Genomic DNA, 24,792 nt, shown 5'->3' on the forward strand with positions numbered 1-24,792 from the left:
TCCAGACAAAAGAAATTTTCCTTCTGTCCTCAAAATTCTATTATAAACAAATAATACTTACTAAACATCTGCAATGTGTTAGACACTATAGAAATGATTTTCTATAATTGAGTTATTCTTCATTACATTGCATTAAAATAATACTCATTTCTGCACATGGGTTATCTGGGCTCAGAGACTTAAAACAAAACAAAACAAAACAAAACCCTGGCTAAGTTACACAAAATGGTATTATATGAATTCAAACTAACGCTCTAAAATTTCAAAGATGATGATTTCCATATTACACTGTGCTAACCAAGTCCTGGTGTGGCACTGTGGGGTAAAGCATTGGGCCACAAGGTTGGTGGTTGAAACTCATGAGTCATTCCTTAGAAAACCTATACAGTGTCACTATGAGTTGGAAACAACTCTACAGTCCTTAACAACAGCAATAACCACCTGTGACGGATCTCTGAGCGAGCTTAGCTGCCTTGGTTTCTAACTGAACAGTTGTCAATTCAAAGCCATCTAGCAACTCCATGGGAGAAAGACCTGGTGATGTGATTTCATGAAAATTACAGCCAAGAAAGCCCTATGGGCAGTTTTTCTGTCAATTGGGGTCACTATGAGTTGGAATGGACTCATCGCACCCAACAAATCAAACATCTGTGACTTTAACTCTTGAATAATTGACAATAGACTTATAAATGATGTAAAAACTAATTTTAAAACATATGTGTCCCAAAATGCATTCTATGCTCACTTTCTTAGGAATGATTTTCTTGCTCTCTCAGACTAAAGTTGATCCCCTTCTCACACACCATTATCCTTTTCTTCATAATCCTCATTATAGGCACAATTTTGCATTTGATTGTGATATATTTTATTAATATTCAGTTTCCTTACAAAACTGTAAGAGACAATGCCATGTTCTGTTTTTTCTCTGAAGAGTTTAGTTTTTATTCATTTCTCCAGTGCTGTGTCAAGAGAAGAGATCAACTCAATATCTACGTATGACTGACGAATGCAAGAAACGTATACTCAAGTATCAAGGAAACATTTTGTAGTATTATTTTTAAAAATGAGGTTTAGTGCATTTTATATGCATGACTGATACAATGGCAAAATATATTTCTGAATGAGGCAAAAATTCAAAAGAGTCAACGAAACAGAGTTCACCATGTTGGCATCAAGACAATATCGGCTGCTCCTATTTCTCAAATTTGATATATTAGAGTATAAAATAAATTTGCCAGGTACATGGTAGAAAGTTCTCCAGAGACTATCCCCAAAATTGCTATAAATTTCACAAAGAGAAAACTGGGACAATTCCTACTGGCCATCAACCAGTAGGAGTTGGAGTTGAATATGGACAATCAGAGTGGAGCTTAGATTATAGACATAAAGGAAAAACAGTACAAGGAAAATGAAAAAAACATTCGGTGTGTTAAACATTTTCATTACTTATTAATGACGCATCTAGAGTACCCTAACATGAGTCTAGTGCTAATGGAAAAAGTAAGAAACAGATGACACGTGGAGCAGGATTTCAGAGAGGAATATGCATTTTACTTGCAGACCCACAGGTAGACATCTCAAGAAGAGTGAGAAACACATGCCAAGGCACAAAGGCACAGAATAGCAAGGTGCAGTTTAAGTAAGTGACCAAGAGTTGAATATTCTTCTATTAAGAACCCATCATAAACAGTCTGATAAGTTTATTAGAAAACTTACTTCAGGTATGCATTTTCTTACAAATTGATTTGGTTGACTTTTATTTCATTACTTTTTAAAAGAATCAATTTGTATTTATGTAATTCCTTTGTTTTCATTCTTCTTCTTCATGTTAAGGGCCATGGACTCAGTTTCTACTCCTGTCAACCCTGTGTAGTGTTTCAGAGGTTTTAAATCTTTTTTGCAGGAACAGAAAGACTCATCTTTTTTCTTTGGTCCAGCTGTTGGGCTCAAAACGCTGACCTGTGGTTCACAGTCCAGTGCTTATCCTATAGAGCCACTAAGCTCCAGTTTCCATTCTTACAGCATACATTTCATGGCTACTACCTTGCATAGCTCTGGTAGCGTAGTGGTTACGAATCGGGCTGCGAACCTTAAGGTCGGCGGTTCGAAACTACCAGTCGCTCCGCGGGAGAAAGATGAGGCTTTCTACTCCCGTAAAGATTTACACCCTCGGAAACCCTGTACAGGGTCGCTATGGGTCGGAACCGACTCGACGGCACTTAACAACAACAACAACCTTGCAGCACAAGGGACTCTGGTAGTGCAGTGGTTACGAATTGGGCTGCAAACCTCAAGGTCAGCAGTTCGAAACTACCAGCTGTTCTGAGGTAGAAATATGAGGTCCACTCTCAGCCTAAAAAAAAAGGCCCAGTTCTCAAACCTGTAAAATAAGCAGAGCACCTAAGCGAGCAGCAGTCTGATGAAAACACACAATACATTAAAACACTTTATAAAGCTTTGGAGCCCAAGCTGCGAGCTGAAATCTCATTAGCCAACTCCAGCTCACACATGTTTTACAGCTAACCCAAACACAGTATTTTAAGAGGTCCTGGCAGAAGGCAAGGAGATTTAACACTTGGCTGATAATCAAAAGTCCCTGTGGTTCAAATCCAAAAGTCACATCACAGGAGAAAGTTCTGTTAATCCTGTTCCATAAAGATTTCAGCATTGTCAAGTCAATGGGGCAATTTGACCCTATCCTGGTGTGGTGCTGTAGGATAAACCCTGAGATGCTAGCAACAGGTTGGGAGTTTAAAGCCACTAGCCTCTACTCAGAAACTCTATATAGGATCACTGTGGGTTGGAACCGACTCGAAGGCATTTAATAACAATAATGTAGGGTCACTATGAGTTGGAACCTACTTGATGGCAGTGGATTTGTTTGTTTTCAGTTTGGTAAACACGGTACTTTAATATTTTCTAATTAGCTGTCAACAGTTACAACTTGGGAGCCTTCCTTTCAGATCTGGATTCTCCGTTTCTTATGGAAAATGACAAGATCAGAAACAGTGAGTCTATGCTGATGATGGACAGAATGGGATGGAGTTAAGAAAAGATCACCTAGCCATCCAGCGCCTCCAGCCTCTTCGCCAGTTTGTATTCTGCTACTAATTGAGGGGTTGGTGGTTTGAACCAACTCAGCAGCACTGAAAACCTGTTTTATGATGATTCGAGACAAGAAACTCCCCTGGAGCTCAGTTCTACTCTATAACCTATGGGGCTGCCTTGAGATGGAATGAATTCAATGGCAACAGGTGAGGTGGTTTATTTATTTATTTTTTTTTTTGGTTTAGATCATTGAAGGCATTGGGTTTTATGTTTCCTATTTTAAACAAATGTGTGGTTTTTTTAAAAATAGTTTTTATACATTTTGGAGGACATTTTATTGACATAGTTACATAAATAATCTATCTTGTTGAAATAAATCTCTAAAATACAACTTTGGAATATTCTTATTTTAACAAACCTCACAGGGTATACAATGAATAAGTTTTGGGAAGTAGATTGCTAGGCCTGTCCTCTGAGGTGTCTTTGGGTGGACTTGAACCTCCAACCTTTCAGTTAGTAACTGAAAACTTAACTGTCTGCCTCACTCACAGACATTCCATAAAGATTTAGTTTAGTGTATGGATTGAGGAGGAAGGATCGAGGCAGTAAAGGCAGATGGAAGGCAATGCAGGAATTGTTAAACATACTTTGACACTTAAGGTTTTCTGTCAACTTGACTGAGGAAGGATTCTCAGTGACTTGGCAGTTGACATGTCATCCCCCAAGATGAGATCTGACCCATCACAATCACTTCCATGATAAGATCTACTGTGAGCAGTCAATGCTATAAAAAGAAGTTTCCTCAGGGATGTGGCCTGCTCCCAATACACTTGACACTCAGGGGCAGCTTGCTGTTTTCCCCTGGGTCTGGAGCCTGTCCTCTCCAGTTCTTTGGACTTGAGCCAGTGGCCTACTCTATTGTCTGCTGATCCTGGGAGTCGCCAGCAGCCTGCCATTGTACCTGGCCAACCTGCCTGGCAGCCTGTTGACGGACCTCCCAATCTTGGTTCATCAGCCCTGCAGCTACATGAGTCAGAAGGCTTCAGCCTGATATCTGACCCACAGACATGGCGCATGCCCACTTGTAAAGACCTGAGTCTGAGTCATGAAGGAAACAAACATAACAAAAATCACAACATGGTATAGGACAATGTTTAACTCTTTTACACTGAAGAACACTGTGAACTGGAGCTGACTTGATGACAACTGGTGTTGTTGTTAAGTGCCATCGAGTCAGTATTAACAACCAATGTTGTTGTTGTTGTTGTTAAGTGCCATCGAGTCAGTATTAACAACCAATGTTGTTGTTGTTGTTGTTAAGTGCCATCGAGTCAGTATTAACAACCAATAAAAGGTCATTTTTCTTTTCTTTTCTAATTTTTTTTCCTTCTGAATTTTATGCAATGAATATGTCTTCAGTTTTGATAGTACAAAATGAAGGCTTGTGAAATAAACAATACTATTGTTCAGAGTTTTCAATAGTTATCACCCCTTGTGGTAATAATAACACAATAAATTATGGAATTTTAAGAACATATACTTGTGATTAATTAAATGAAATTCAACATATTTCCCAAGTGTTATCTTTAACCACCTTATGCTAATGATATGATTTCAGTGATAAGAGGCTGTGATCTCCAGTTTAGCCAGGAGGTTGACCATGTACTAGCATTCCAGCTGACATGAATATAATCAGCATTTGTATTTAAACTGCTTAAAGCATGTGGCATTGGCTGCTATCAAGTAACTGAATGCCAGTTTCTTCCCAGTAATGAGATCTATTTGTCATGGAATCATCAACACTATTATAAATGATTATGGATTGAATTGTAGATTCCCAAAATATCAGTTGGAATCCTAACACCTACTGTAATCCCAGGTGTGGGATTAATTCCAGATGATGATAGGTCTTATTTTTGTGTTTTGATTATATTAATGAGACCATATCAGTGCAGAATGTATCTTAAACCTAATGACTTTTGAAAGAAAAAAAGTGAGGATTAGGTATAGAGAAAAGCAAGTATACATAGGGGAAGACAGATGCCATGCCACATGAAAATGTCCAAGGAACTCAGTAATGCTGAAGGAGACATGCATCTTCCCCCAGAAAGGACAGACAGACTCACTGATAGGTAACAACAGTAGTTGTTGTTGTTGTTGTTAAGTACCGTGGAGTTGGTTCTGACTCATAGTGACCATGCTCAGCATTTCCAAGGCTATAAAATCTTTATGGGAGCAGAAAGCCTTATCTTTCTCCCACGGCACGGCTTAAGGTTAGCAGCCCAATTGGAAACCACTACGCTAAAAGAGCTCCTTGGTAACAATAGTTGTTGTTATTGTTAGGTGCCATTGAGTCCATACCGACTCAAAGCAACCCTATGCACAACAGATAAAAAACACTGCCCAATCCTGGGCCAACCTCACTATGGTTGCCATGCTTGAGCACAAAGGCACTGCCACTTTGCCAATCCATCTTGCTGGGGGTCTTCCTCCTTTTCTCTGATCCTCCACCTTACTAACCATGATATCCTTCTCCAGTGACTAGGCCCTCCTGACAATATGTCTGGAGTATGAGATACGATGTCTGGCCTTCTTGGCCTCCAGGGGGCGCTCTGTCTGCACTTTCCTTTGCTTACTGTGACTCCGTGTATTCCTTCCATCTTCTCTTGATGCTTTCTGCATCATTTAATAATTTGCCCAGAGAATCCTTCAATAACAAATCTTGAAGCTTGAATTTTTTCTTCAGTTCCTTCAGCTTGAGAAATGCTGAGCATGTTCTTCATTTTTGGTTTTCTGACTCCAGATATTTGTATCTTTTGTTGTAATATTTGACTTTATTTTCTGGAGCCAACCTTTGAAATTTTCTGATCAGCTCTTGTATGTCCTCATTTGCTTTAGAATCTTCCATTTGCTTTAGCATCCCTACACTGGAGAGCAACTGTTGTTATTGTTAAGTACTGTGGAGTTGGTTCTGACATAATGATCCTGCACAGGGCTTCTGAGGCTGTAAATCTTTACGGAAGCAGAACACCTCATCTTTCTTCTGCAGAACCACTGTAGTTTCGAACTGCCAGTCTTCAGGTTAGCAGCCTGATTTGTATCAGTTGTTGTTGTTAAGTGCCATCGAGTCGGTTCCAACCCATAGTGACCCTGTACAGGGTTTCCAAGGAGTGACTGGTGAGCTTGAACCGCCAACCTTGTGGTTCAAACCGACTTTGCAGTCCAGTGCATTAACCCACAGCACCACACCACAGTAGAAGGTCTTTAATATACTAATACTCATGCCACAAGCCAAGAGGGAACAGGTTCAGGGCTTCATGCAAGCAAGGATATTATGCTGGTATTTAAAATGTGTATTTTAATGTAGCAGCAACATTTAATGCACTGCTTTGTTAATCTCTACTTATGACAATGAAGCTAGTTCTCATTTATCCAAATAGAAACTTAGTTTCCATTTTGTTTTAAATATATAAAAGTAAAAACAGTAAGTTAATTTTTTAAAAATACTAGTGCATATAAGCAGAGTTAGGTGGTACTGTAGAATAAGCACTGGTCTGCAAATCACAGGTTGGTAGTTTCAGCCACCAGCTGCTCCTTGGGAGAAAGATGAGGCTTTCTGCTCCTACAAAGATTGACAGCCTCTGAAACCCTATACAGGGTTGCTATGAGTCAGGACTGACTCGAGGGCATTGAAGACCACCACCACCAATTTATTAATACAGGTGGTCCACAGGCATAATAAGAAATTGAGAAGCTAGATCACATATGTTTTGGGGAACCCAGCCTTAAAATGTACTCTGAATGATGAATTTAGATTGTAAGATTATAGGCTTAAATTAAACTTCCAAATTACATATGTGTTTGAGGCAGAAATATTCATTTTATAAAAAACAAAACAAAAACCTGAAACATTCAAATTCATATTCACTTAATGCTGGTCTAATACATTTTTTTTTTTTTTTACTTCTTGAAGACATACTTAATTAGTTTCCTTAAATCCAAGCAACTGATATTGGCTCAACCTACCTGGATAAACATGTTATTTTGAAAAGCAAAACTTTAAATACTATTTAATTCTACAAATTACCATACAAATATGGAATCTATATGCATGTATAATAACAAATGAAGACATAAAAAGACAGGATTCTTCCATTTCAGAGGAGGGTCTGAGCATATTTCCTTGTCAGGGTAATCAAACTTGTCGATCAACTGTCCACAAAACTTGATTCAGGGATGGGCATTAACCTAAGATGAACCAATATGAATTCTACTTGGTCCTGAGTGAAAGGATTAGGAAGGTGTTGCCAGTTTTTTCCAAACTGTTCTGTAGAGAAAAAATAGTCCTTGAGGTGCAAGTGCAAATATTGCTACCCTGATGAGCAATCTTTTTCAGAATGATGCCCACGCAGACCAGAGCTAAGAGATGGAGATGTTGTTAAGTATTGTTGAGTGGATTCCAACTGAAAATCACCATCGATAGGGTTTTCTGAGGAGCAGCTGGTATGTTTGGATAACTGACCTTGCGATTCATATTGACCTTGAAGTCCAGTGCTTATCCTACAGCACTACACCAAGACACTTTATTCAACCAACCCTTGTTGTGATTGTTAGGTGCTGTAGATTCAGTCCTATGCACAACAGAAAGAAACATTGCCCACTTCAGTGCCATCCTCATAATTGTTATCTTTGAGTCTATTGTTGCAGCCACTGTACCAACCCATCTTGTTGGGGGACTTAATTTTTTCCCTGACACACTTTACCAAGTGTGATGCCCTTTTCCTGGGACTTATCCCTCTTGATAACATGTCCAAACTCCGTATGACGAAGTCTCCCCATTCTTGCTTCAAGGAGCATTCTGGCTGTGCATCTCCCAAGACAGATGTTTTGGTTCTTTTGGTAGTCCCTGGTACTTTCAACATTCTTCACCAACACCATAATAGAAATGCATCAGTTCATCTCTGGTCTTCCTTATTCATTATCCACAACTTGAGTCAGACACACCTTAGTCCTTACAGGGTATCTTTGCTCTTTAACATTCTAAAGAAATCCTTTGCAGCAGATCTGCCAATGCAATACTTCATTTGATTTCTTGACTGCTGCTTCCAAGAGTGTTGAGGATTGAAGGAAAATGAAATCCTTGACAACTAACAATTCTCCATTTATCATGATGTTGTTTATTGGCCCTGGTATGAGGATTTTTGTTTCTTTACAAAACCAATCATTATTGTGCACAAACTTGAATCACTCAGTGTCTGGAGATGGAACTCCAGGGGGAGAGGAATACTCAAAGAAGGCAAAAGCCCTCTCCCTGAATGAGCTTTTCATCCAGACAGGACACATTGGGAAAAAAACACACAAAATGATATGCACAAAATATGTATAGTATGTTTTGTGCAGCCAAGAATAAAGTAGGAAGGAGACAGGGAATGTCAGGGAGCGAGGGACTGCAAGTGTAATATGTAAGCCAAGTGGTCATGCAGTTATAGGTGAGTGGAGACCTGAACCAAAATGGGTGAGTGTCTCTCGTGGATATATGAAGGAAGAGTTTCCCAGATAGAAGGAACAGTGAATGTACAGGCCCTGAATGAAAATATAATGATGAAGGTGGAGAAAGAAAGGAATTGTCGCAGGAATTGGGGAATAGAACACATGAGGTACTGCCTGGCATTTTAAGTACTTGGTGTTTGTCTGGAGTGAGATGGAAAGCCACCAGGAAATTCTGAGCAGAGGACAGAAAATGGTTGAACAGGAAGGAGTCATTCACTGTGTTAGCCTGATCCATGGAGGAGATGGGGAAGCTGGCTATAGTTAGTACAGTAGCTACTGGATACAGTTAGAGAGTCAGATTATGGACTGATTTTAGGGTATTAGAGAAGAAGAGATGAGAGTGGTACCATGAGTTTGGGCCTGAAAAACAGACATAAGAAACTTCAGTTTACTGTGATGGGGAACATTGTAGATTTGACAGGTTTTCAAAAAGGTGGAAGAACCAGTCTAGAAACTCACTGTTAGACTTTGAATTTTGCTCCCTTTGAAGTCCTAGTAGACAGTTGTTAAGGACATTATTTGCATGTTTGGATCAATTCTTACTGAAAGGCAGAATTGTCACCTGCCTTGTCAGTTATCTAAGCTAGAGTATTTCTTCTACATTTTACTTCTTGTAAACTTTAACACAAACTTCCCTATATATTTCATTTAAGAAGACAATATATTTCATACTTCTAAGTAGTCTGTTGTTGTTATTCTTAAGTACCGTGAAGTTGGTTCCGACTCATAGCAACCCTGTACAGGGCATCTGAGGTTGTAAATCTTTATGGGAGCAGAAAGCCTCATCTTTCTCCCACAGACCATCAAGTAGTTTCGAACTTCCAACTTTGAGGTTAGCAGCCCGATTCACAACCACTACGCTACCAGAGCAGTCTGTAAGCTTTCATTATCCGTTCATTTTGATAGAAGATGTTAGCTGCCTTTAAGTTGTTATGTAGCAGAAACCATCTGAGATTACTTTAAGAGGCTAATTAGCATCTATTTGAGAAAGGCTTTTAAAAAACAGAAGTATTTGGATATCAGAAACTAAGTGTTTAATGGAAGTGAACATACTCAATTTGAGAATCCTTGTGTCATTTTATATTAATCAAGAATATCAGCCATGATCTGGAGTGAGCTGCAGCCTTGCATACAGGATTCCACAAGTTCAAGTGCTTGAAACCAACACATTTTAAGTAAGATGGCAAAGGTGTACAGTCTGTCTTTTGAATTCACAATATGTAGTTAATATTCATAACAGACATTATATTAGTAATAGTGTTCTAGGCTGGCCTGTTGCTCAGATTTAATTTATCCATTCAGTCAACAATTTTCAATAACCTCATTTGCATGCAAAAGCTGGACTGTGAATAAGGAAGACCAGAGAAGAATTGATGCTTTTGAGTTATGGTGTTGGAGGAGAATACTGAAATTGCCATGGGCTGTCAAAACAACAAATAGACCCGTTTTGGAAGAAGTGCAGCCAGAGTGCTCCTTAGAGGCCAAGATGGCCAAACTTTGTCTCTCATACTTCGGACATATTGTCAGGAGGGACCAGTCGCTGGAGAAGGACATCATGTTTGGTAAAATGGAGGGTCAGAGAAAAAGAGGAAGACCCCCAGCGAGATGGATTGGCAAAGTGGCAGCATTGATGGACTCAAGCGTGGCAATAGTAGTGAGGTTGTCCCAGGATCGGGCAGTGTTTCGTTCTGCTGTGCATAAGGTCACTATGGGTCGGTAACAACTCGATGGCGCCTAACAACAACACCAACACTCTGGCCTGCTGCTCAGATGGAATTCATCCATCCAGTCATTCAGTCAGCATCCAGTGTGCAGCCACTAAATGCCATGTCTGTGTTGCTCACTGGAACTTTCCCCATAAAGCACAGGATCCAAAGATGCAGACAGGCAGGATGCAAGTGCTTCAAAACTGGATTTTGGTTTCAAGTCCTGGTGGCACATTAGGTTAAGCATTGCGCTACTAACCCAGAAGTCCGTGGTTTGAACCCACCAGCTGCTCTACAGAAGATTTGGCCATCTTAGGCAGTTCTACACTGTCCTCCTATAAGGTCACTCTGAGTCGGAACTGACTGTGAGTTGTTTTAGGGATTCCCCAGGCATGAAGAGAATTAACTTCACAGTGATCATCAAGAAAGGCCATCCAAAACTCTTACATAGGATTTGAAGTTAACCCCAGGTCAAAAGGTTACCAGAAACTATATGAGAAATGGCATTAAGAGATCGTTTTACTTATAATTTGGTATATATAATCTTATACACTTTTAAGATTATACACACTTTCATATACAATTTTATAATTATTTTGGACGGGAGCTCTGGTAGTGTAGTGGTTACGAAACGGGCTGCAAACTGCAAGGTCAGCAGTTTGAAACTCCCAGGTGTTCCACGAGAGAAAGATGAGGCTATCTGCTCCCGTAAAGATTTACAGCCTCGGAAGCTTTGTACAGGGTCGCTATGGTTGGAACACACTCCACGGCACACAACAACAACTATACTACATTAATTAATAATTAAGACTATATGTATGGATTCACCACCAAATGGAGGAAAACGTTTTCTCAGAACACTGACGAAGCAGTTAGCTGACTCCAGTGAAACTGCAGCCATGGGAAAGCATTCCTTTTGGAGGGATTATATTTATTGTTGGAATTCCAACCAGACTACAGCACCTTGAGTTCAGGAATCCTGTCTAGCTTTGATCACCTTACTCAATGACCACACAGAGCAAAATCAAAATAAATACTGGTGTTAAATAATCATCACTGCTCTAATAACATGGCTGAAAGAAAGAAATGGATGTGTTTAAAACCATGCCTGGGCTTGGATACCTGCCTGTTGTCAATGGTAGTTTCTTTTGAGTAGTCTCCGTGTCACAACTATGCCATCGGCAGAGAACTGTTCCATAGGATATTCAAGCCTATGGCCTTTCAGAAACAGATCCCCGGCCTTATCTTTCTGAAGCAACTCTGTGTGAATTTGAATCAACAACTTTTCAGCTAATAGTTGAGTATGTAGCCACCCAGGTGATCTCTGGAAAGTTTTACAATCTCTACAAGCCTTAGTTTCCTCACCTCTAAAACAAGACTACCAATAGTTTCAATTGTGAGTTAAGAAATACCACCATCGTCATCATCATTGTTATCATGTGAAAATGTCTACTTTAGAATGAGAATTTATATGCTATTTATAAGTTATAGAAAAGGTTTGCTTCTTTTAAAAAGTTTGTTTCAAATTCATTGTACATTATCGTGACATCTTGATTGACTTATAATCAGTCTCTTCCTTTGCCTTACCAATTCACAAACGTTCTTTGCTGATTTCACCATGATATCACACTGTCTTCTACAATCATAATTTCCTGGTGTGTAATCACATCAATTATTAAGTCAGAGGAAAGAGTCAGATAAACTTGTTTGCATGCATTTTTGCAATCAGAGCTTTTGACTGATGCTGTGCTTTGAATATATAAATAATGATGTCTATTTCAACCTTACTAATTCCAAATTGTTACTAATAAGACCCAACATATTTAGTGATATGTTCTAAAAACACACTATTTTGAGTTTCAGTATTTCCAAACCCATTGCTCTTTGATCTAACTGCAACCATGTGTTATGAATAAAGATTGAATCAGGATTTCCCTAAAATTTACTTAAAGACAATGTTTAATCATCACATTCCTTGGCTGCATGCTAATATATGCATGCTTAAAAGGGATTAAAATCATTTTTATGCTAAACTTAACGCTCATCAGACTGGTAAATTGGTAGTCAAATTATTTTTTCTATAGATACTGCAAAAATAAACACGTGAGATCTCCTTATTAAATTAACACTGGCGAATTAAAACCCAAAGTAGAAGAAAGATGCTTTCTTTGTATAGATTTTCAATTATCCACAACAATGCTAATCAATGAAATTGATGGTGGTGTGAATGAACAGGATGGGTTATTCCTATTATTGGAGTTTTCAACAACAATTGCATGTTAAGAAAATTGGGGAATCTTTCATGAAATATAGCATTGAATTAATAAAATTAGCAACCAAGCACCATACTCTAATTTCTATACAAAGTCAGTTAAGCAAATACTTTTAGTGAAAATCACTGTTGTACTAAAGCTACTTAATCACTTCATGCCTCAATTTTGTTACCTTTTAAGTGAAAATTTGATCAGTATCTCCCTCATTGGATTGTTCAAAACATTAAACGTGGGAATGTGTATATAGTACTTGGCAATAGAACATTCTCAATTGTTATTAGCTATGTGGAGCTATAAGGAGCTCTGGTAGTGTAGTGGTTATGAGTCGGGCTGCTAACCTCACGGTCAGCAGTTCAAAACTACCAGCCGCTTCACGGGAGAAAGAGCTTCAGAAATCCTACACAGGGTTGCTATGAGTTGGAACCGACTCCACAGCACACTACCACCAACAACAACCATCACCACCACCATGTGGAGCTATGTGGAGTTCTGGTACGGTGCTGCAGGATAAGCACTGGACTGCAAGGTTTGTTTGAACTGCAAGGTTGGTAGTTCAAACTCACCAGTGACTCCTCAGAAATCCTATACAGAGTCGCTACGAGTCGGGACCAAGTAGAGGACACTTAACAACAGCAACAACAATGTGGCACTATGTGGGTCCTATAGGATATGTACTGGACTGCTAACTGCATGATTAGAGGTTCAAACCCAACAGTCGCTCCTTGGAAACCCTATACATGGTTGCTAAGGCATCACTGGATTTCTGGTGTGGCGTTGTCAGACCAGCACTGGACTCTGAACTTTAAGGCTGGCAGTTCAAATACATGAGCTGCTCCTTGGAAAATCTATACAGAGTCACTGTAAGTCAGAGCCAACTCCATGGCACTTATCAACAACATTACAGCACTAAACAGCAAAGTTGATGACAGTGCTGACAACCGTGAGAAACTAGCAATATAACACATACATTTGTGCTGCCAGTGTAAATATTTGTGGGAGAACAGGAATTGTAAATAACTGACTTTTTTTTTTTTTTTTTACTTTGCATTGTGCACTGGGTGAAGGTTTACGTTGTAGATCACTGGTCTTTGATTCAACAATCCATACACACTTTGTTTCATCTCACTGACTGCAGTCCCGTCGATGTATCATGACTTAGCCCACTTCCTCCGTGTGTTTCCTGTTTCCTTTCCTCCTTATTTCCTAACTCTTCTGAATATTGTCTTTGGGTAGATGCTACCCTTCTGATTGCAAACAACCAGTTATTTTACGGTGCGAGTACCTCACACGTGTTTTTGATCCCTTTATCAACCTGATCTGACTCCTTGCCTCAATTTTCAGCCAAAGACCTGACAGTCTTGTAGACCAATTTAAAGTCCTACTATGCATAACTCTTAAGTGGAGCTTGGGAATATACCTGTGAATGCACATTTGAAGTTGCATTTTTTAAATATCAATATAGCAAAGTGGATCAGTATCTTCTAAAGCTGAACTTTCAACATATGAGGGGCCTTCATAAAATCTGTAGAAAAAATAGAATTTAAATAGAATTTTTCCATGAACTTCTTAAAGTTCCCACATATGCTGCCTGCTTTCACATGATGATAGGAAAAAGAAAAAATAATCATTCCTGAATTGTTGGCCTGGATTTTATCTTAGTATGTATACTATCAGAAATCCTAAAGCTTTAGGAAATCATTTCATTTATCATTTATAAAAATACACTAAAAATACACTCAATTGCATCTATCACATTAATGAAGTTGTGAGCGATTTCATTCTACTTAGATCAACAATCAATGTACATGTATTATATTTGGGCAAATCTGTTGCCAAACCTCTTTGAAGTTTTTAAAGCAAAGTTGTCACTTAGATGATAAAGATTTATTTGGCCCAAGTCCATGGTCTTTTTAATTGCCTCATAATTATAAGAAAACTGGACAATGAAAAGGAAAAATAGAAAAAGAATTGATGCCTTTGAACTGTAGTGTTGGTGAAGAATATTGAATACACTGTGGACTGCCAAAAGAACGAGTAAATCAGTCTTCCAGAAGAAATACAGCCAGAATGGTCCTTAGAAGTTAGTATGGAAAGACTCCAGCATGATTAATTGTTAAAATAGGACATTGTTGTTGTTGTTAAGTACAGTGTAGTCAGTTCCGACTCATAGTGACCCTGCACAGAGTCTCCGAGGCTGTAAATCTTTATGGGAGCAGAACGCCTCATCTTTCTCCAGCGGAACCACTGGTAGTTTTGAACTGCCGACCTTGAGGTTAGCAGCCCGATTCATAACCACTATGCTAGCAGAGCTCCTTACGTCTAGTAAAATAGTGAGCCAAGGAAAACAAAGGAGACTTTTGATGACAAAGATTGATACAATGGCCGCAACAATGGACTCACACATACTAATGATCATGAAGATGGCACAGGACCTGGAGAGCTTTGGTCTTACTCTATGAAGGTCGCCATGAGGCAAAGCTGACTCCATGGTAACCAACATTCACCTCAACAACGTTTAGCACATTATTAAAGAAACACAGATAGATCTGAATGAACACGGCAAATTAAGATTTTCCCAAAGGTGCACACTCAGCTTCACATGGGGTCTCTCCCCAAAGATGCAGCGATAGATATTATGGAGACAAAGATAAATGTGGTTTTGGGTTTACAAGGGCTTAGAGTTAGAGTTATGTCACTCAGTGAGAATAATGACTTGGACTGACTATTTAAAATGATAAAGAAGGCTACCATAAATGCAAATGATTTTGCTTGCCATCTGAAAAAGCAGCATATACATACGTGTTTTCTTGGTTGTTGCATTAACTGTGGCACTAAAGGGACCAGTCCCAGCACTATTGTAAGCCCGGACAGCTGTGTAATAGGCCAGGTTGCTCTTCAGACCTCTGAGTTTGGCTGATGTCTCATTTCCTGACACTTTCATTTTACTGGATGATTCTTCTTCTCCTCCATTGTTATTCCAGTATCGCACCTGGTAGACAGAAGACATAAACTGCTCAGGTGATCCTTGGCTTCAGAGTCACAGAGGCAATGAAAACTAGCATGGGACTTTGACCAGATAGCCAAATTCCCTGTTAACAATGGAGCTCCTCCTTAGCTCTGGTCTCGACATGGTGCAACAATTGAAGGCTGCCATAGGGCTGGTGGTTGAGTGATTTAGCATTTAAGTTCAGTCCGAGGTGCCTCAAAAGGGGATTTGTGGCACAATAGTGAAAAGATGGAAATGGGACTCCAGGAGGAGATGGATAACAAGTAAGCAAATACATGAGTCAGATCATTTCAAAGGGACTAAATACTATAAGCATTGGACTGAATGCTAACCACAGACTTAGTGCTTGAAACCTAACACCTGCTCTACGGAAATCCTGTGCAGGATTGCTATGAGTTGGAACGGACTTAAAAACAACAACATCGCACTAGAAGTTGGAGAGTGAACGGAAAGCTTGCATCTAGAAGGGTGAGCTCGGCTCCTAATCCACCAGACCCAAGCTCAAATCCAGAGTGGTGGCAGCCATGTTTTAACAACTACCTGGTTGAGTGGAGGTTCCTTTTGTGACGAAAGTGAATAGTCTAAGAAAAGACCATAAAAAACTCAGCTAGCACATCATTCTCCTACACTGTTGGCTGCTGTTGTTAAGTGCCATCGAGTCATACACAACTCACAGCGGCCCTGCATAGGGTTTCCAAGGAGCAACTGGTGGGTTTGAACTGTTGACCTTTGGTTCACAATCCAGTGCTAATTCTACAGTGCCACACCAGGAGTCCTCGTTAATGGCTAGGAGTCAACAAGTCTACCTTGGTACTCTAGAGTGTTGTTGTTGTTAAGTGCCGTCGAGTTGGTTCCAACCCGTAGTGACCCTGAACAGGGTTTCCAAGGCTATAAATCTTTAGGGGAGCAGAAAGCCTCATCTGTCTCCCATAGAGCAGCAGGAAGTTTTGAACTGCTGACCTTACAGTTCACAGCCTGATTCGTAACCACTACGCTACCAGAGCTCCTTGGTACTCAGATCTGCTACAGAGAAAGGGAAGGCAGTTAAAGCATTTGTTCTGAAATAGAAATATATACTAAAATGCTTTATGTATATTTTATTATTCAAATCCATGCATAATCATCTATAATTTCTTGCAGGGATACCTACGAGGTACACAAATAAAAACACAAGTAAGAATATTTGAGAGAAAGAGAAATCTTGACAGAGAAAATCAAATAAAGACACACCGAAGGCTGCCGAGTCAATTCTGACTCACAGTGACACGGTAGGACAGAACAGAACTGCTCCATAGTATCTCTGAGACTGTCAATATTATGGGAGCACACAGCCTCATCTTTCTCCCTCGAGCAGCTGGTGGGTTTGAACTTCTAACATTATGGTTAGCAGCCCAATGCTGAACTCATTGTGCCACCAGGACTCCTTAAAATAAAGATGTTACTAATTATGTTAAATGTATGTTAAAAAATAGTTCTTAATAGGCAATGCTAGAAAATTAGATGGTCCATAAAGCCCAAACCCAAACTAAAACTGACAACATTAACAACAGAGATTATCCACACAATCATAACAATACAACCAGTATTGGTGTTGAAACCATTTGATCATTTGAAGCCAAGCAGTTAGCAGAAAAATGTAAAGCAGACTGAGGACTTATTCAAAGGTTCCATGTTAATAATGGCGCCACACTACTTACTTCCAAGGAGTTTGGGTGGGGCGCTGTAGGATAAGCACTCAACCTCAAGGTTGGTTTGATCTGCAAGGCTGGTGGTTCAAATTCACCAACTGCTCCTCAGAAACCCTATATAGGGTCACTGTGAGTCAGAACTGACTCGACAGCGCTTAACAACAACAACAGCTTAGCTCTAGTCTCTGTGTGGTACAATTAATGTACTTAACTGCTAACCAAAAGTGATTCAAGTCCACCCAGAAATGTCACTGAAGAAACAGCAGACAATCTACATCCAAAATACCAGCCACTGAAAATCCTATGGGGCACATTTCTGCTCTGACACACTTAGTTATTATGAGTCAGAATCCACTTGAAGGGTACTGGTTTGGAATGAGTTCTGACTGACAGGGATAGGTAGTTCCAATGTTTACAGATAATGTGTTGTTTTCAAAAAAAGTTTACAGAAAACATAATCACAATCTTATGTGAACTGTCTTAAATTTAAGATTTGTTCAAGGTTTAAAAGCTACTTATGGGCTAAATGACATGTATTTGTGGGCTGGCAGTTTCAGTCCTCTGAACATAAGACACTAGAAGTTACTGTCCTCTTAAAAAATGAGCCATTGCGAGAACAAACAAGATGGCGGATCGGGTGGAAGTGCAGTGAGGAGCTCCGTCAGCAACAACACAGAATAGAGGACCAAGCAGGCTCAAGGGATGGTCCCAGAACTCTGAACTACACATAAAGAAATATTTAGAAGGTTGGAAGGCTTAAGCTGGGGGAATTTGTAGCAGAAGAAAGAAATCCATTGCTTTCTAATTCAAGATGCTCATCTGCTCCAGGAGCCGCTATCTTGGGTGAGACCACGCAGGGGAAGGATTGGAGAGGCCACAGACGCCTGGCAGAACTGCAGAGATAAAGGTGTGGATATTCTTTTCTTTTGGTATCAGTTCATTGGTCCCTGGCTGTCTGCGCACCTCCATTCTGGTGACTATAGGGGTGCCTGAGCTAGTGGGCACCCCAGCCCCACCCTCGGAGGGGTCTCCTACACATGCACACAAATATCCTCAACATTTAAAGAGACAGTTTCTACTTAAAACCAAATGGCCACAGCCGGCCCTGAACTGTTTATAACTAAAAAAAAAAAAGACCTAAACGGGAATTGTGAAGCGGGACAGGCAGACAAAAAAGGAAATAGGCTGAAAATTAAATCCTAAGTTACATCAAAACGACCAACAGTGGCATCTTGAAATTTCTCAAGAAGAAGAGCAAAAAGGGAAACCCATTTCCTGATCACATCTACCTGGAGGCAATCAGAAAGCATAAAAAATACCTAAATACACACCCACCTAAGTATTAAGGCCACAGATAAACCCTGACTATGCCCAAAAAACAGAAGCAGATGACCATATCTGCACATGTCCAGAAACAAGATAAAGTGACTGAGGCAAATGAGCTGGAAGCAGACCTACACTCCATACTGGAAGATGGGCAGGCTTTGGAAATGCCTGAGAAGGAATTCAGAAAAATGATTATAAAATGTATCAAAACACTATACAATGGAATTGAGAAAAATAAGGAAGAAGTCAGGAAAGCACTACAGGAACAATCAAATAAAATAGATACAGCATTGGAAGGTCAGTCTATGATCAAAACAATTACAAGGTAAAGAAGGTAAACACAGAGGAACAGAGATCCAGGTGGTGAGAAGATCAGGTAGATTACAGGATAAAATAGACTGTCTTAAATGGAGGGTAGAACTAGTGGAATATAGGGTAGCCACAATGGGGTTAGGGTGGGGGGTTTAGTCGGGGTGTTGGGAAGGAAATACAAGAAGGGGGTAGGAGGTGGAAGAACAAGATAGATAGGGGAACACTGAGACAGGTTTGCATGGCCTAGTGGGACAGAGGGAAATAGTGATTCATACTCAACCTTGGAACAACAGGGCTCTGGGATACAGGGATCTAGGTATAGCTTGAAGACGGTAAATAATACTAAAATCCTTGACTGCCTTATCAATATTAGTTTCCCTTGCTGACTATTGTAAAATAGACACTTGAGTGGGATAAAAAGGAATGTTGGGAAACATGATTAGAGAAAACTTGTAAGCCCGTCTTCAGCCTATAACTGTTTAGAATACCTAAAAGGGGTTCCACAACTCGCCCAGTGAAATAGACCTCGTGCAAACTCTTTATAGCATATAGGACCTTAGGTGGAATCCTGAGTCCCATCCAGAACCTTATGAGGTGGGACATTTCCTGAAAGATCATCAGGAAAAACCCAAACCAAAAATGTCAGCATGACTGACTACTACAAGAATTAAGCAAGCTGTTTGCCAGGAAGATATCAAGGCTAGCAATCAAGTGCCTTCAGGACAAATTCCCCTCTAAGACTGAAACTCAAAGGGAATACACAAACAAGTATGTAAGCTTGCTGGCGACCACATTGGTCACTGGTGAGTGGAAGAGACGGAAAGGTATCAATGAAGAAATGGGCTGAGTTCAACCCCAGTCCAATGACTCCCATTGACCTGGAGATGAAAGAAAGAAGAGGAAGGGCTGGTTGGTCGAAAGTGTGGTGACAGTTGAGGACACTTGAGCCCATGGACAAGGACTTAGCCACAGAGGGCTAGAGCTGAGAGTGAAGCATCCAGCTGATATAAAGTCAGGGGAGATGCACAAGAACACCCAAACTTGCATACAGTACCCTTTTGACCTAGCCTCGATGGCTCGATAATCAGAACTTGACTAGAGGATGATTGGGAAAAAAAAAAAAAAATTTTTTTTTTGGTTAAAGGAAACAAGGGTAAATTGCTTCAATTTGATGAACCTGACCTATACTCAGAGTGGTAGTTACTCTAAATACCAACAGAGAGGGAAAGAGTCTTCACCTCAAGTATCAATGCTATCCCCTCTGTACACAGGGTAAATAGGGACAGGCAACTTAGACACTGGCTACCTAAAATGAGGGGGAGATAAAGGCATGATGTGACTGGCTTACAAGGTTTCAAGAGGGAGTTTAGTTTAAGAGTAAGGGGGTAAAGAAAGAGTCCCCACTGAATGGCTGTCATCTTTAGATCGGTCTGGTGAGAAGAGATGGGGATAAGATTCGTAAGATTCAACAGTGAATAACTGTTATCATGACTAATTGCGACTGTCATAATTGTAAAGGTAGAAGTTCTGTAACAAAAACAGGGGAGTGGTTAATCTTACAGTCCAGAAACAGAGGACCCTAGGACCATCAAGACAGAAGAGCACAAGCAGAATGCAGGACCTTATCCAGAGAAGCAGCAGCACCAGAGATGGAGGCAGAGATGGGGGCATGGAGACGGGGAGTGGCTGAGGACTCTAGATTCATGGACTAAGAAGAAAAGGACTAAGAGCTGGTGGCCAGGAGCAGACTTGCAGAATGTACCCTTTGGAGATGTAAATTATTATATATGCCTGAGTGTTTTTTGTTTTGTTTTGTTTTTAAAAAAGCTAAAGTGGATAGAGAGCAATACTGTTAACTGATGGTACATGAAGGGGATTATAATCATTGTAATGAAACAAGGTGTATAATTTGTTGAATGTAAAACTACTGATATGCCCTGTAAACTTTCACACAATCCACAATAAAAACCTTGAATAAAATTTTTTTTTAATGAGCCATTATAATACCATTCTCTCATTAAAAACAAATGGTAGCAAGGTATAGATCATGAGGTTTTTCAAAGAAGCAAACTAATATTGTAATAGACCAATGCTTTCCATATTGATGGATACTATCCCTAAAAGTCCCGAAAAGTTCTTCATTTCTATAGAGTGTATTCATGTTTTCCTGTAAAAAGAATTATTCATTTTTGTCAGTGTCAAAGGAGATTGCATATCACACATGACTAAAACTGGACTGAGCACATCGTTTCTACAGTTTCAAGCATCCAATTAACACTAAACCTTGATGATGACATTTCAGCAATAGAAAATCCACACATCTGACAGTTCCCATTTACCAATATAAGAAACAACCACATAGACTTTCTACCTCAATTAAAGATAATGCATAAATTTGTCTTTTATAAAGACATGGTCTAACAAACTACTAATAGATGCTAAAAGGTCTAAATATATTCTAAATGTACCAAGATTAAACATTGTAGGTATTGTTAGGTTTAGATGATGCCAAGACGATCAAGAGACCTTCCTTTTCTTGGGAGCACTGTCTAGTTAATAACTGAGACAATCACATAATCAATAATTATAATAAAGTCTGTAAACTAGAGAAATTGTGGTCTGGACATAATTGTAGATTGAAAAAAAAAAATCACAGAAGCATGAGCCAAAATAATCCTCACTTAAAAGATGTGATAGTCAAGGCATGTAAATGCTAAGCAATTCAATCAAGATCATCCTGTCATAAACATTGTTCTATTGTTTGCTTCCCCACAATACCCTATAGTATTCTGGAATACCCGTTCTTCGCAATATTGTCCAAAGCTTGTCATGATCAACTTGGTTAAAAGCCTTTTCACAGTCAATAAATCACGGGTAAACATGTTTCTGGTATTCTCTGCTTTCAACCATGCTCCTGGATAGGAAGACTTAACATTGTGAAAATGTCAATATTGCCCAAAGCAATTTACACATATAAAGAAATTCCAAGCCAGATTCCAATGACATTCTTCAAATAGATGGAAGAAATAATTATAAACTTTGTATGGAAAGGAAAGAGATTAATGATAAGCAAAGCACTGCTTAAGAAGAAGAATAAGGTGGGAAGCCTCTCATTCCCTGAAATCAAAATTTACTACATGGCTACAGTGGTCAAAACAGGATGGCACTGGTATAATGAAAGATACATAGATCAGTGGAACAGAGTTCAGAATCCAGAAATTAACCTGTCCACATACAGCCAAAGTACCTAAGAATGTTACATCTGGAGGAGATGGTCTCTTCAACAGATGGTGCTGGCAGATTGGAAAGTGATATGCAAAAAGACTTTAACAAGATCATTGCCTCACACCTTATACAAAAACTAACTCAGCATGGATTAAATCCCTAAATGTGAATCCCAGAACTACAAGGTAATCAATGAAAAAAAAAAAATAGGGGAAAATGTGAGATCTCTAATGCAGGGCATACACAGACTACCAAATATTTTGAAACTTGAACTAACAAAAATACACAAAATAGATCAATGGGACATACTAAAAATTAAAAACTTATGTGCATCAAAAGACTTCATCAAAAGAGTAAAAAGGAGCGCACAGAATGGCCAAAAATCTTTTGCAAAGACACATCAGACAAGGGACTAATTTCCAAAATACATAAAAATGTACAACACCTCTACAAGAAAAGGACAAATAACCCAATTAAAAAATGGGCACAGGACATGAATAGACACTTCCACCAAGGAGGAGATCCGGGCAGCCAACAAACATATGAAGATATGTTCACGATCACTAGTCACTAGAGAGATGTAAATCAAAACAACAATGAGATATCATCTCACACTAGCAATAATAGCAAAGACCAAAAAAGTAGAGGATGTGGAGAGACTGGGACCCTCCTACACGCTGGTAGGACCATAAACTGGTCCAAAGTCTCTGGAAAACAATATGGCACTTCCTCAGAAGGTTGGAAATAGATATACCCTTGCTATTGTTGTTAAGTGCCGTGGAGGCAGTTCTGACTCATAGGGAACCTGCACAGGGTTTCCGAGGCTGTAAATCTTTATGGGAGCAGAAAGCCTCATCTTTCTCTTGTGGAACAGCTGGTAGTTTCAAACTGCTGACCCTGAGGTTAGCAGCCTGATTCGTAAGCACTAGGCTACCAGAGCTCCTTATGATCTAGCAATTCCTCTACTTGGTATTTATCCACAAGAAATATGATCCATATCGTGAGTAGATATATGCACAGCAATGTTCATAGCAGCACCATTTACAATAGCAAAAAGATGAAGACAGCATAAGTGCCCATCTATAGAAGAATGGATAAACAAACTGTGGTACATATATACAATGGAATACTATGCTACCCTGAAGAATAACAAGGAAGCAGCAAGCCACCACATAACATGGATGAACCTTGAGGACATTATGCTGAGTGAAATTAGTCAGTCACAAAAGGAGAATTACGACACAGAGCCATTATTGTAAAAGATTAAGAAAAAGCACCCTCACAAAAAGGGGAAAAAATCAATATTATATTTTATTATTTTTTATTTTTTTGTTGGTTACCGGGGTACATGGTGTGGGGTTCAGGGGAAGGAGAGGAAGGTGGAGCACAGGGTAGGGAATAAGAACAGGATAGTGGAACACGGGGTATGGAATAGACACAGGATAATTTGGTGCTGGGGGAGGGCAATACACTAGAAGGGGAAGGGGAAGGAAAAATAAGGTGGATGGGAGAATAGCTAGTCAGGTTTACATGGGCTAAATGGGACAGAGGTAAATAATGATCTAAGCACAAATGTGGAACAACAGGGCTTGTGGATACAAAGACTGAGACATGGTTTGAAAGGGTAGAATTGCGGAAATGATGTTAAGATGCTTGGCTGTCTGTTGAATCTTGGTTTCCCTTGCCTACTGTTGCAAAATAGACACTTCAAGTGGAGAGAGAGGAATAGCCAGAAGCATCATCAGAGCAAGCTTGTAAGTCTATCTTCAGCCTGTAACTGTTTGGAATAACTAAAATGGGGCTAGAACTTGTCCAGTGAAGGAGGCCCCCTGCAGAGCCTTTGCATTACATAAGACCATAGGTGGAATCCTGATCCTCATCCAGAATCTTCTAAGGTGGGACATTCCCATGTGAAAGGACAAACAGACCAGTCTGAAACAGCTAGAAGAATAGAAGACACTTCTTGAAAGAAAGACCAGCAGAAAGAAAAAAACAAAAAACCAGTAACAGTGGTCTCTGGTAGCATAATGGTTAGAAATCGGCCTGTTATCCTCAGAGTTAGTAATCCGAAACTACCAGCCTTTCCACGGGAGAAAGAGGATACTGCTTTCTGCTCCTGCAAAGATTTACAGCCTCGGAAACCCTGTACAGAGTCACCATGAGTCGGAACCGACTCCATGGCACATAACAACAACAACAACAATTGACTTCTACAAGAACAAGCAAGTTGTTCCCCAGGGAGCCATCAAGGCAAGTGCTCAGGTTCCCTCAAGACAAACCCTCTTCCAAGGCTAAAACTCAAATGGAACACATTAGCAGGCATATGGTCCTACTGACTACGTTGGTCACCGATAAGGGGAAGAGGGGAAAAACAAAAATGAAGTTGTGAACTAAGTGTGACCACATTCAATAGACTCCTGTTAACCTGGATTGAGATCTGGTTAACCAGCAATATGATGAGACCTGGGGACTGCTGGGCCCAGGGGCAGGGACATGGCCCCAGAGGACTAGAATGGAGTGTGAAGCATTCAGCTGATATAAAGTGAGGAGGGATGCACAACAACACCCACACTTGCATATAGTACCCTTTTGACCTGGCATCAATGGCTGGAGGATCAGAACATGACTAGAGGAAGAAAGAAGAGGAAAAAAAAAAA

The 24,792-nt window shown here is 39.8% G+C and overlaps 1 protein-coding gene across 1 annotated transcript in view; it reads right to left on the reverse strand.

Moving 5' to 3' along the window:
* Positions 1-24,792, reverse strand: part of CNTN3 (contactin 3 (plasmacytoma associated)) — a 499,366-nt gene that overhangs the window by 10,198 nt on the left and 464,376 nt on the right. Inside the window, exon 19 of the mRNA XM_006870787.1 lies at positions 15,377-15,566. Within this exon, the coding sequence (XP_006870849.1) occupies positions 15,377-15,566 (190 nt within the window). The remainder of the gene's footprint in view (positions 1-15,376; positions 15,567-24,792) is intronic.

Source organism: Chrysochloris asiatica, unplaced genomic scaffold (assembly GCF_000296735.1).
Source record: "Chrysochloris asiatica unplaced genomic scaffold, ChrAsi1.0 scaffold00151, whole genome shotgun sequence".
NCBI classification, from domain to species: domain Eukaryota; kingdom Metazoa; phylum Chordata; class Mammalia; order Afrosoricida; family Chrysochloridae; genus Chrysochloris; species Chrysochloris asiatica.